This window comes from Gymnoscopelus microlampas (assembly GCF_963454915.1).
Source record: "Gymnoscopelus microlampas genome assembly, chromosome: 2".
In the NCBI taxonomy this organism is placed as follows: Eukaryota; Metazoa; Chordata; class Actinopteri; order Myctophiformes; family Myctophidae; genus Gymnoscopelus; species Gymnoscopelus microlampas.
Genome location: NC_139939.1, coordinates 59,668,106 through 59,680,605, shown reverse-complemented (window position 1 = coordinate 59,680,605; position 12,500 = coordinate 59,668,106). Strand labels below are relative to the sequence as shown.

Here is a 12,500-nt window from a genome sequence, read left to right as displayed (position 1 = left end):
GCGTGTGTGTGTGTGTGTGTGTGTGTGTGTGTGTGTGTGTGTGTGTGTGTGTGTGCGTGCGTGCGTGCGTGCGTGCGTGCGTGCGTGCGTGCGTGCGTGCGCGTGCGCGTGCATGCGTGCGTGTGTGTGTGCGTGTGTGTGTGTGTGTGTGTGTGCGTGTGCGCTCCCAGGTGTGTTACCACCATGCTGTGAGGCTGTAAATTATCTCTCTCTCTCTGTCTCTCTCTACCATGTGCACATGTGCGTACACAGACAGACAGACAGACAGACAGACAGACTGACAGACAGACAGAAATCGGCTGGTTGGTTAAAAGAAAGACTCAAGAGCCACTGGTGACTAACTGGGTTGTAAGCCCAGCTAATCGTCCTTGTACTCTGGAGAGAATTAAGCAGATCTTTGAGCGTCGCTGAGGACACTGTCTTAACCCGGGGGTCCCTTTGCCTTTATACGCTTGGCCGCGGTGCTAGTGACTTCATGGTGATGTCAGTCATGTCCGTATATGGAGCAGGCGATGACAGTTATGCCCAAAGGTGGGTCTACTCTATGATGTCAGTCCTGGATGTTTGGGTTAGCTCCATATGTGGGCCTCCAGGCGAGGTTGTCATGATGTCAGAGCTGGGTATGTTAGTTATCTCCATACTAGACCATACCCGGTGAAGGGCGCAGGCCAAAGTAGTTGCAAACTTGGGGTTAATGCACGTCCTGTCGCACGGTTTCTCCCCCGCGCGCGTCCCGTCATGCCGCCCCCCCCCCTCCTCCCCCCGTGGGTCCCGTCGCGGCACCCCCCGCGGTCACCCCTCCCCACGGGCAACACCCCCCCCCCCGTCGCGGAACCCCCCGGGTCCCGTCACAAACACACAAACACACACGCTCTCTCGCGCGAAACCTGGCAACGTGATCTCCCATTGTTTGACACATAAACGCTAATAAGAAGCTGAGATTTGATGGAATTGAAAAACGGGCTTCACAGTTCAGTTCAGATGGTAATGGTCAATGGCTGTGTGCAAAATCAGAGCAATTGCTCCAGCCAGTGAGGAGAACCGGGTAGCTTCACCATGAGACGACTACAGAGACGACTACAGACAGACAGACAGAGGTTAGTCAAATTATAGGAGGATATATAGAACCTGGGGTAGGCATCGGCGTCCCTGATTGGCCAATCTGCCACACTGCACCTATATAAGTGGAAGCGTGCACAGCAGAACTCTATTAGCGCACAATATTTTTCTCGAGCAATTATCCTTGATAACTCCATTGTTTTGCCACCCTGTCCCATAGCGTAGAGGCAACGATGGACTTTCCACCCCTATACAAAGACCTAGGCAAAGCCGCCAAAGACCTCTTCATCAAGGGCTTCGGCTTCGGCGGCGTGAAGCTTGACGTGAAGAGCAAGAGCCAAAGTGGGTTCGAGGTGAGGGCCGAAGGCTCCAACAACTTGGACACAGGGATCTCTGGAGGACACCTGGAGACCAGGTACAAGATGAAGGACCTGGGCCTCAGCTTCCAACACCGGTGGAACACGGAGAACCAGCTGAAGACGGAGGTGACCATGGAGGACCGGCTAGCCCAGGGCCTGAGGCTGGGCCTGGACACGTCCTTCGTGCCCAACACGGGCAAGAAGAGCGCCACGCTGAAGACGGGCTACCGGTGCTCCTACGTCAACGCGGGCTGCGACCTGGACTTTCTCGCGGCCCCGGGCGCTCCCACGCTCCACGCGGCCGGCGTGCTGGGCTACCAGGGCCTGCTGGCCGGCTACCAGATGACCTTCGACGCGGCCAGCTCCCAGCTGACCCAGAACAACTTCTCCCTGGGATACAGGGCCGGGGATTGCCAGCTCCTGACCTCCGTCAACGACGGCATGGAGTTCAACACCTCCATCTACCAGAAGGTGAACAGCAACCTCCAGACGGCCGTCGGCCTGACCTGGACGGTCGGCAGCGACAGCTCGCGCCTCGGGATCGCCACCAGATACCAGCTGGACAAGGACGTGTCGCTGTGCGCCAAGGTGGACAACGCGTGTCTGGTCGGACTCGGCTACACGCAGACCCTGAGGCCGGGCGTGAAGTTCACCGTCTCGGCTCTGATCGACGGGAAGAACTTCAACGCCGGCGGGCACAAGGTGGGCATGGGCTTGGAGTTTGAGGGGTAACGAGGGCCAGAGAGGGAAGGCCACACGGCGCCGGGGGAAGAAGGGAAAGAGGCCAAACGTGAGGAAACCTCAAACAGTCTCCCTTCTAGATGCTACACAGACACTTACTCACACATTGTTTGGCTTTAACCACAGGCCGTATTGGGGCGAAGGAGCCGTGACGTTTTGAGGCCGTTTTGAAGACACTATTTCAGCTAATTCAAATCCACCATCTCGGAAACGGGAAACGAATGCTATTGGCCGGACGGGGGAGCGAGGGTGGGTCTTCACTCAGCAGAACCCAATCACAAGCCACGAAAAAGAACCCTGCTTTTTATCATCAATTTAAAAATGTATTAATGGGACCATAATTGACGCATGTCGTGCTGTGGGAAGAGGACGTGAAACTAGCGAGTCTAGTCTTCATGAAAAGGCTTATTAAAGGTAATAAAACCAAGTATAAAGTCACGTCAAGTCACCATCCACTCCAATGGAATGGTAATTCTTTTGCAGCCGGAGGAGCCGGAGGAGGGGAAAACAGCGCCACCTTCTAGGTCATTAATGAGAACTGCAACGTTTGCATAACTTCCGTATTGGCTTCACTTCCAAGAGTGAATGAATGAATGCTCTGCCGTCTGGCTTTAAACCCTACAGCCTCTGAGCTCTGTCCAACGCCTCCCAGCCCTGGAATTACAAAGGACTGTTTCTTCTCATTTATTTGACCGTTAACACAGCAACAACCATCACAACATCGTTTCTCAACATCGGGCCCCGGGGACCACAAAGGGGTCCAAATTGACCCTTAACTCTTTGACTGTCAGAGTATTTCCATAATATACTTTTTTTCTGTTTTATAACCTTTTCAACCGGTCACAGAATTGTTATATCCATTATAATCGTTTGTCTGGCTGTGTTTATAAACACACACGACAGATCGACCAGCACTCAAAGAGTTAGGTTTTTTCTCTGTCTCTCTCCGTTCTCTCTCCGCCTCCCAACCAGGCTCGGGCGTCATATCCGTTTGGCTGTGACGTATCCCGGCTGTAACCGGAGCTCTCCGTTCGTTTTTTATACCGTGTGGAAAAACGTGTTTTGCCCTGTTTTGGCCTAAATATCAAAATGTTCAAGATAAAACCGAGAACCGGGAACGGAACCCGTTAATTCTGCATCCGGGTGAGTGTGGAGTGAGTGCAAAGGGAACCTGATGGTGGAAGTTACAAAGAACAGCGCGATCGCCAATTAAACAATGAAAACAGCTATCAACGCGTCGACGGCGTGGATGGCAATTGACTCGAAAACGCATCGATGGCGTTCAAAGAGTTAAGGCCCCTGCATGCTCCAAATTAAGCCATCCATCCACCCACCTTTTCGGTGGTCACCTGTCCACCTGAAGTTCATTATGGATAAGACACCGTCATATTCATTTTACTGCCAACCAAACGCTGATTCCTATGGAAGTCCATTGGTCCAAAAACCAAACAACAAATAGCACAATGAAACATACAAAAACATAATGAAATAAATAATAAACACACTGAAATAAACAAATGCATTTATGGATTTAATTGTATTTTTCATTAGTTTAATTGTGTTTTCTATTTATATCACTGTATTTATTTATTTTATTGTATTTTTTTAATGTATATCATTGCTCATTATGTCACTGTTGACTCCATTCATTTCGTTGTGGTATCACTATCTACTATTCAACTCCTGGACCAACAGACCTCCACAGATTACACCTCAAATCCCAGACAGGAAGCTGTCACCTGTTCGTCATTTCCGTTCACAAACATATATCTTAACATGTTATGTGAATGTATTCCACTGTTTGTCTGTTTGTTTTCTGATGTTTTCTTTATGTTTTTTTGTGAGGACTGCGGATGAAAACATCTTTGCTAAATCCGGTGTATTTACGTCCATGTGACGTCCATAAATATGCATTGCCCTGTCCAAATAAACAATTAAAGTAAAAGTCATTTCTTTACATTAACACTGCCGCTAGAGCAGTGGTTCTCAAACTTTTTCATGTCAAGGACCCCCAAATGAACACTTATTAGCCCACGGACCCCCATTTGAAAAGATATGACAGGGACCCCCATAAGAGAAGAGGGACCCCCATAAGAGAAGATTGTCCTATAGCAGTGATTCTCAACCATTTTAATTTCAAGGACCCCCAATTTGACATGCATTAGGCTACGGACCCCGATTTCCATCTCTGGGACCCCAATTTATGTTGTAAAATCAATGTTAATTTAACTCTGAGAGTTCCATTTGTACACTTTCAGAGTTACAGACCCATAAGGGTCCATTTGGTTCCTATCCATCATTTAGCTGGGGACCCCCTGGAACTCCCTCAAGTACCCCTGGGGGTCCCCGGACCCCACTTTGAGAACCAACGCGCTAGAGGGACTGAAATAAATGACATAAAACGAAAAATTGACTGAAAAACTAAACTAGAGGGAGTTATTTTTTCTCATATTAGAACTGTGTTCCAGAAATAAACTAATTAGCCAGGTGAGTTTACTAATATTATGGATTTACAGTGAAAATGTACTAATTTATCCAAAGAGTAGGACTTTTTTTTCTCCAAACACAGACGTGATCAAATGTTCTATATCATAAATTCATAAAGAGTCACCTCACAGAATCGGCTGATTTGTTCATTTGTAACACGGTTCTTATTTGACGCGATGCTAAGCTTTCCCTATGGGATTTAACCCTTTAAGACCTGGAACTGTGTCATTTTTAGATTTGAGCTAAAAAGCATTATTTTACACTTTGGGCTATTCAAAAATAGCAGATCTACAAGCTCATAGCACGGCACCGAGTGCCGCGCTACGAGCTTGTAGATCTGCTATTTTTGAAAAATCGTGAAAATGTGTGCAAATCTTTGAATATATATATTTTTAAAGGGAACATTTTTAACTCATATCTTTGCTTCTGGGGGGTCCCTGGAACAAAATATTTTGATGGGGGTCCGTGGCAAAATACATATAATTTTGGGGGTCCTTGACATGAAAAAGATTGAGCACCACTGATATAGAAACATAGGTTTTTCAGAAAACTGTTGAGCTTTAGGAGACATGCAGAATCGGCTTCAGGTCTCAATGGGTTAAATAAGGTAGGCTAGGTGTGTGTGTGTGTGTGTGTGTGTGTGTGTGTGTGTGTGTGTGTGTGTGTGTGTGTGTGTGTGTGTGTGTGTGTGTGTGTGTGTGTGTGAGTGTGTGTGTGTGTGTGTGTGTGTGTGTATGTGTGTGTGAGTGAGTGTTACCAGGCTGTGTGGCTGGATGTCGGGTCTCTCCAGGGCGATGGTGATGCAGTTTAAGAAGATGAACAGCAGGATGATGTGATCAAACATCTTGTGTTCAATCACCCTCTGACACCACAGCCTGAACCTGCAGGGACAGACAGACAGAATATAACAGATCCCAAAAATAACACTGTCAGTTATGTAACACTAGAGGTCCGGGCGGCCTACGGCCGCCCGAAACCCCAAGCCGCGCACGGGGCCCAGCGTGGGCGCGTGTATATATGGGATGAACATTTGGGAAAAAAAAAAAAAAAAAAAAAAAGTTGTAATGTAAAAGTAAAAAAATTGAGAAAAAAATTGGGAAGAAATAATATTTTTTAGGTTTCAGGGGGTCCGCGGACCCCCTGGTGGTCCGCGCCAAAGTCGTCGGATGAAAATCTCGAAACGGTAAAAAAAAAAAAATCATGCAGGTTCTTGCTTGTTTCTGGCGTGGCATCCCAACCTGGCATCCCAATGCCGGCGATGTGTACTTCCGGGTTGCATAATGATGACATCACTGTCGAATCCTTTGCTGTCATGAACCTAGCCTGGTGTGTTGACCAGTAATGATGACATCACTGGCTAATCCTTTGGTGTCATGAACCTAGGCTGGTGTGTGGAGCAGAGCAGAGCAACGTGCTCTTGTTGTTTTGGGGATTTTCAATGGCGGGCCGTCGTGTTGTGTTGGCCTCGGTGGTACGCACGGTAAGCGGTAGGAAGCTGCTTCCACTTCCGTTGTGTCCGACATTTGGTGAGTAGAATTAATTATGTTGCGAGGTGGGAACGGTGTAGTGAGGCATGCCAGGTGCCCTACGCGAAACGTAAATTCAGGCCGCCCGCCGTGGCGACAGTGTTGGCGACATGTGGTCTGACGGTGTTGTGTTTAGTCGATAACAGAGCTGTGGGGTGTGGACACCGAGGGCACGGAAGTTGCTCGCCATTTATATAGTTAGATAAGAGATTTAAATAGGTTTAAATAGGATTACATCTGACTTAAGCCAAAAACATTGTAAAAACAAGAACGAAATGACAAAAGTCATATGCTACCAGGTGCTCTGTGTGTGTGTGTGTGTGTGTGTGTGTGTGTGTGTGTGTGTGTGTGTGTGTGTGTGTGTGTGTGCGTGCGTGCGTGCGTGTGTGTGTGTGATTGTTTTCATAGACCTGATTACTTGTTTTTCCGATTGCTTGTTTCTCGACAAACCTGGCAACATTGAATATGCGACGCTAAATGCTAATAATGTTTTTTATATAAGCGGTGGCAACATTTTGGTGACACCACGCGGGTCTTCCCAACAATAGCGAAGATTGAAGTCAGTGTGCACATGGCCAAATAATAACTTAATAGCCAAACTAGGTCTAATGAAGCACGCTAGCATTTAGGCTAACTCTCCTCCCTGAGGCAGCAGTGCAACTGTTGCAGTGCCAATGAGGGGAGCGGAGGGCGGCTACTGCGGAGGACGGACCGTCTCCCCATTGGCTGAAAGGACGGGCCGAAGGGGAAGTGTCCCCATTGGCTTAAAGGAGTGAAGGACAGCCAGGACAGCCAATGATGAATAGGTGGCGACTAGGTGTCGAATGATTTTGATTAGGCTGACTGTTTGTAAAAAATCACACCTGTGTGAAGGTAGCGGCGCCTTTGATATATTTTGTCATAGATATGTGTTTCAATATTAATATCTAATATATAATATCAATATTAGTTTATACCCCAGTTAATAAGAATACAGAGGACGAACATAAGGATGGACATACACCTGGACATAGACACGGACATACGTACACACAGAGAAATACTAGAGAAACAATATTAAATCTCTGTAAATTTATTTCAAGGCTTCCAGTGGCACTAAATAGAACCTTGACGGGCCTGACCAATCAGAACCTTGACGGGCCTGACCAATCAGAACGTTGACGGACCTGACCAATCAGAACCTCGACGGGCCTGACCAATCAGAACGTTGACGGACCTGACCAATCAGAACGTCGACGGACCTGACCAATCAGAACCTCGACGGGCCTGACCAATCAGAACCTTGGCGAGCCTGACCAATCAGAACGTTGACGCAAAAGCCAGGTATAGAGGGCTAATATCCGCTCTATACCTAAAGGTATAGAGCGGCTAGCGCCGCTAAAAATGGCCTACAGTATATCAGTAAATAATTTGGCCTAAGTCACAAAACCATGTGACTTAGGCCAAAATAAATAGCCTATTTTTGCCTAAGTCACACTAGGGAGTTAGGCCATTATACTAAAAGGGGAGTGAACATCCTTTTCAATTAGGAGATGGGCAGTGTCATGAGGAGCTGACTTAGGCCAAAATATAATTTTCCTCAAAAAATGACTTAGGCCATTAGTTTAGCAAGGTGACAAAATGATATGTATTTGGTCGCGAACCCCCATCTCAAAATGTTTTGTTCCAGGGACCCCCCAGAAGCAAAAATTTGAGTTACAAATGTTCACTTCAGGAAAATGACGCCAGAGATCTGGCCGGCCGGTTCACCCTCCCTCCCATTAGACAATTTTAATGTAGGATATGTTCCCCCCCGAAATGACTTTTTTTTCTATCCATTAGTATCCATGGAGACTTTTGTTTTTGTCTCATTCCTAAGACAATAATTTGATGACCGGCAGCGGTTCCGGTAGGAGACACAAAGAGTCTCCTTGAGTCTCCTACCGGAACCGGTGCCTACCGGGCCGCTGGGCATCAAATTATGGTCTTAGGAATGAGACAAGAACAAAATAAATAGTCTCCATGGGGTGACTAATCCATAGAGGTGTGGGCAAGCAGACCCTCTGTGAAGACAGAGAGACATTCCACACCACGGATATTATAGTGAAATAAAACAACAAAACAAAATAACGAAAAACAGAAAAAAACTAAAACAAAATTCAAAATAAAAACTAGGCTTCACCAAAAAACATATCTAACTGAAACGCTTTTTTCTTTTTTAACAAAACCAAAACGAAACTTAAATCATAAGTTAGTTTTAGCAAAAAACAGCAGATAGCTAAACCCGGGGAGTGAGCTAGCAGATTCTGCACAATGTTTCTGAGCTTTGTGATTAAAAAACCTACAACTAAACCTAAAAAGAAAAGCAGTCCTAAGTAACAAAAACATGAAGTTATTTATGTCTGCATGGTAGCTGCATCTTATACTTACTGTATATATATATACTGTAGATCATTGGTTGTCAAAGTGGGGTCCGGGGACCCCCAGGGGTACTTGAGGGGGTTCCAGGGGGTCCCCAGCTAAATGATGGACAGGAACCAAATGGACCCTTTTGGGTCTGTAACTCTGAGAGTTACATTAACATTGATTTCACAATATGAATTGGAGTCCCAGAGATAGAAATGCCATTAAATGGGGGTCCGTAGCCCTAATGCATGTCAAACTGGGGGTCCTTGAAATTAAAATGGTTGAGAATCACTGCAAGAGCCGTAAAAAAAACCTTCTCTTATGGGGGTCCCTGGCTTATCTTTTCAAATGGGGGTCTGCGGGCTAATAAGTGTCAATTTGGGGGTCCTTGACATGAACAAGTTTGAGAACCACTGCTGTACATCAAATTCATTAGTCTATACGTACATTGTGAAAGTTATATTTTAGCAGCTTCTTTAGGGTTAAGTTTTTAAATAGTTGCCAAATAATTGCCAAAACACTACCATTTTAATGATTATTAAAGTTTTAAATAATTGCCAAAACAATAATAACATTTTAATGACTATATTAATATTTAAAGAATGATGTGAAAAAAATAAGTCATGTAATTTGTTCTAAAATGTAGTTTTCATTACATAGCTGCAGATGAATAAGAACTTAAAGCTACTTGATAATTGAAATAAAACATGGCCCACCCATCTGACCACTTCACACGGGTGGGCCCGTGCTCCAGAGGAGGTTGGCTCTACAGTCTGGCTCTCTGAAAGAAGACCTTAACCCTTTAAGACCTGGAACTGTGTCATTTTCAGATTTGAGCTAAAAAGCATTATTTTACACTTTGGCGCGCTACGAGCTTGTAGATCTGCTATTTTTGAAAAATCGTGAAAATGTGTGCAAATCTTTGAATATATATATTTCTAAAGCGAACATTTTTAACTCAAATCTTTGCTTCTTGGGGGTCCCTGGAACAAAATATTTTGATGGGGGTCCGCGGCCAAATACATATAATGTTGGGGGTCCTTGACATGAAAAAGATTGAGCACCACTGATATAGAAACATACATTTTTCAGAAAACTGTTGAGATTTAGGAGACATGTAGAATCGGCTTCAGGTCTCAATGGGTTAACGTAGCTCTCTTTAGGACCCTGAGGTCCTAGCTCTCTGAAAGAAGGCCTTAACGTAGCTCTTTAGGACCTTGAGGTCGGGCTGCTGGAGCACGTGACACAGCTCCTGCGCCGCCTCCGGCTCCATCCGCAGAGACGGCAGGAAGTCCTGCAGCAGGAAGCGGGTGAACTCCGCCCCTCGCTTCACCTGGACGGCCTTCAGGGTGAGAGAGCACTCCGCCAGCGCCGCCGCCGTCGCCGCGTCCGCCAGGTCGAAGGCGGGCGCGAGCGGAGCGGCGAAACACGCCGGAACCACGTGCTTGTAGATGAAGTCGGGAAAGCCGGCCATTCCTCCTCCTCCTCCTCCGGCGGCGTCCTCCTCCCGCCCTCCTCCCCACAGCTCCACCAGCCTGGAGAGGACGGTGAAGCAGGTCTTCTGGGCCACGGGGTCCTCGGGGTAGTCCACCGCCCCCTGCACCAGGGTGAAGAGCACCCGCTGCACGTTCTCCGCGCCCTGCTCGGCCAGGATCTCGTTCGCGCCGCCGCCACCGACGACGACGGTCTGGATGAAGGAGAAGTAGCTCCGCCTGAGCATCTGCTTCTCCAGGGCGGCCGTGCGGTCGTTGTCCTGGGCGGGCCGGGCCAGCGCCCGGAAGACGGCCCGGACCAGAGGCGTGAACACCTGCCGCAGGAAGGGAGACACCCGGCCTTTGAACTTGGCCGCGATCTGAGCGACCAGCGCCACGAACTCCTGCAGGTCCGCGGCCTCGCAGTCGCCGGTCAGCAGGTGCTCCGAGGCGGCGGGGATGAAGGGCAGCACCTCCTCCTCCAGGCAGACCACCATGCGGCGGAGGAAGGAGCACACGGCGCTCCTCAGCACCCCCCGCTGGACGGGGCAGGTCAGGGCGGGCAGGAAGGTGCGCAGGCAGTCGCGGTACACCTCGGCGCAGCCGCGCCGCTTCGCCGTCGTCGCCCCCCGGTCGCCGAAGGCCTTGCTGGTGCATCCGGCGAAGCCCACGGCGCGGCTCAGACAGGCGGCCAGGGCGGCCTGCCTCTCGGCCACCACCTCCCGAGGGAGTTGGGCCAACAGGAGGCGGAAGGCGTCCATCAGCGGGGACAGCAGGCTCCTCATGAGGGCCTGTCTCCTCTCCGCCGGGCTCTCGCCGGTCGCGATCAGTACGCCGGCCGTCTCAAAGATGAACAGCTGGTCGTCGCCGGTCAGCAGCGGCGGCGCCGGGCGGCCGTCGTGGTTCTCGGGAGGCGTGAGCTCCAGCAGGTCTCGCATCCCGGACAGGATGTCCTCGACGAAGGCGGCCATGTGCTTGTGCAGGGCGTGGACGAACCTGGAGACGAGGTACGCCGCCCGGCTCCGGACTTTAGCGCTGCCGTGCCTCAGTCCTCGTTGGTCCAGAAACGCCATCAGAACGTCGGGAATGTGCTGAGGCTCCGCCACGAAGAACCTGTCATAGCGGACGACCGTTTCAAAGAACTCCAGAGACACCGAGGCGTGGGGATGGCCGCTCACGCCACAGGACACCAGCGTCCTCATCATGTCCTGCAGGCCGCCGCTGGCCTTGGCCGCGTTGTCCCTGGAGAAGTGGGCGTGGAGGGACGCGGCGGGCAGGGCCTCTCCCAGCATGTACAGCAGTCTGACGGCCACCTCCACCTCCGCGAACGGAGCCGTCCGCCAGTTCTGCATGGCGGCGGTGAAGACGCGCCGCACGGCTTCCAGGAGCATCTCGGGGGAGAGATGCGCCAGGCGATCGAACAGCATCTTCAGCTGCTTCCTGTACTCCACGACGTCCTCGTCCTCTCCTTCATCTTCAAAGTCGCACTCGTCGTAGTCGTAAGCGAGTTTCTTCATGACGACCAGCGTGACCGCCTGTATGTTTGCGTTCTGCTGCTCCGTCAGCTGAGGAAGCTGCTTGAGGACGTGCAGATAGTCGTAGCAGAAGCCCGCCACGTTGGCCGAGACGTGGCGGTCTGTGTGCGCCAGCAGCTGCAGCAGCAGGGGGACCTTGGCCTCCATCGCCCGCAGGGTCTCGACCCCCGCCGCCACACCGCCGGACTTCACCAGCTTGGTCCAGCTCAGCGCCAGAGACTGGCCCATGCCCTTCACCAGTCTGGAGAACTTGGCCAGGAAGATCACATCCTGCTGTTCTTGGACGCTGAAGAAGCCGGCAGACCGCAGGAGCCGGCACAGAGACTCCACCAGCTGGGTCTTGGACACGGGGTCCATGCCCCTGTGGACCATCTCGGACAGACAGTCGCACGCCTCCCCTCTCAGCTCCTCCTCCTCCGCGGACATGTGACTCAGCAGCAGGCCCACGAAGCGCTCGTTGGCGACCAGGTCGAGGTCTATCCAGGAGACGAAGGCGCCCACCACCTCCAGACACCGGCGGGCGAGCTCCGGGCGGGACCGCCGGTACGTCTGCAGGATCTGGAACCAGGACTCCACCAGGCCGGGGACGCAGCGCTCCCGCATGGCGTCTCTGATCGACGCGTTCCTGCGCGTCTCCTCGGGCGAGCGGAGGCCGTCGCGGTCGCGGTCGGCCACCTCGCCGCCGACGGCCGCGAGCGTTCTCAGGTAGACGTCCACGCCGCGGGGGTGGAGGCCCACCAGGGACAGGACGTCGAAGAAGAACGTGGGCCAGAGCGCCGGGTACTCCACCACGAAGGTCAGGGCGAACGTCTGGGCCGCCTTGTTGCGGACGCAGGGCGTCTTCTCCGGCTGGACGTCGGTCGTCGTCTGGCGCCGGAGCCATTCCATCAGCGTGTCTCTGAGGAGCTGCCGCTGGACGCCACTCAGACCGCCGTG

General features: G+C 50.6%; 3 protein-coding genes across 3 annotated transcripts in view; 1 reads left to right on the top strand and 2 right to left on the bottom strand.

Moving 5' to 3' along the window:
- LOC311056069 (voltage-dependent T-type calcium channel subunit alpha-1H-like) overlaps positions 1 to 12,500 on the bottom strand; it is a gene marked incomplete at its 3' end in the record, with an annotated part of 190,479 nt that overhangs the window by 45,642 nt on the left and 132,337 nt on the right. Inside the window, exon 20 of the mRNA XM_084072438.1 lies at positions 5,404 to 5,527. Within this exon, the coding sequence (XP_083928564.1) occupies positions 5,404 to 5,527 (124 nt within the window). The remainder of the gene's footprint in view (positions 1 to 5,403; positions 5,528 to 12,500) is intronic.
- LOC311033708 (non-selective voltage-gated ion channel VDAC2-like) lies at positions 1,293 to 2,150 on the top strand (the record flags this gene model as incomplete). Its single annotated transcript, XM_084041321.1, has 1 exon — positions 1,293 to 2,150. The coding sequence occupies one exon, from the start codon at positions 1,293 to 1,295 to the stop codon at positions 2,148 to 2,150; it is 858 nt and encodes a 285-aa protein (XP_083897447.1).
- Positions 9,717 to 12,500, bottom strand: part of LOC311033698 (exportin-T-like) — a gene marked incomplete at its 3' end in the record, with an annotated part of 2,994 nt that continues 210 nt past the window's right edge. The window contains exon 1 of the mRNA XM_084041310.1: positions 9,717 to 12,500. This exon is cut by the window's right edge and continues 210 nt beyond it. Within this exon, the coding sequence (XP_083897436.1) occupies positions 9,717 to 12,500 (2,784 nt within the window).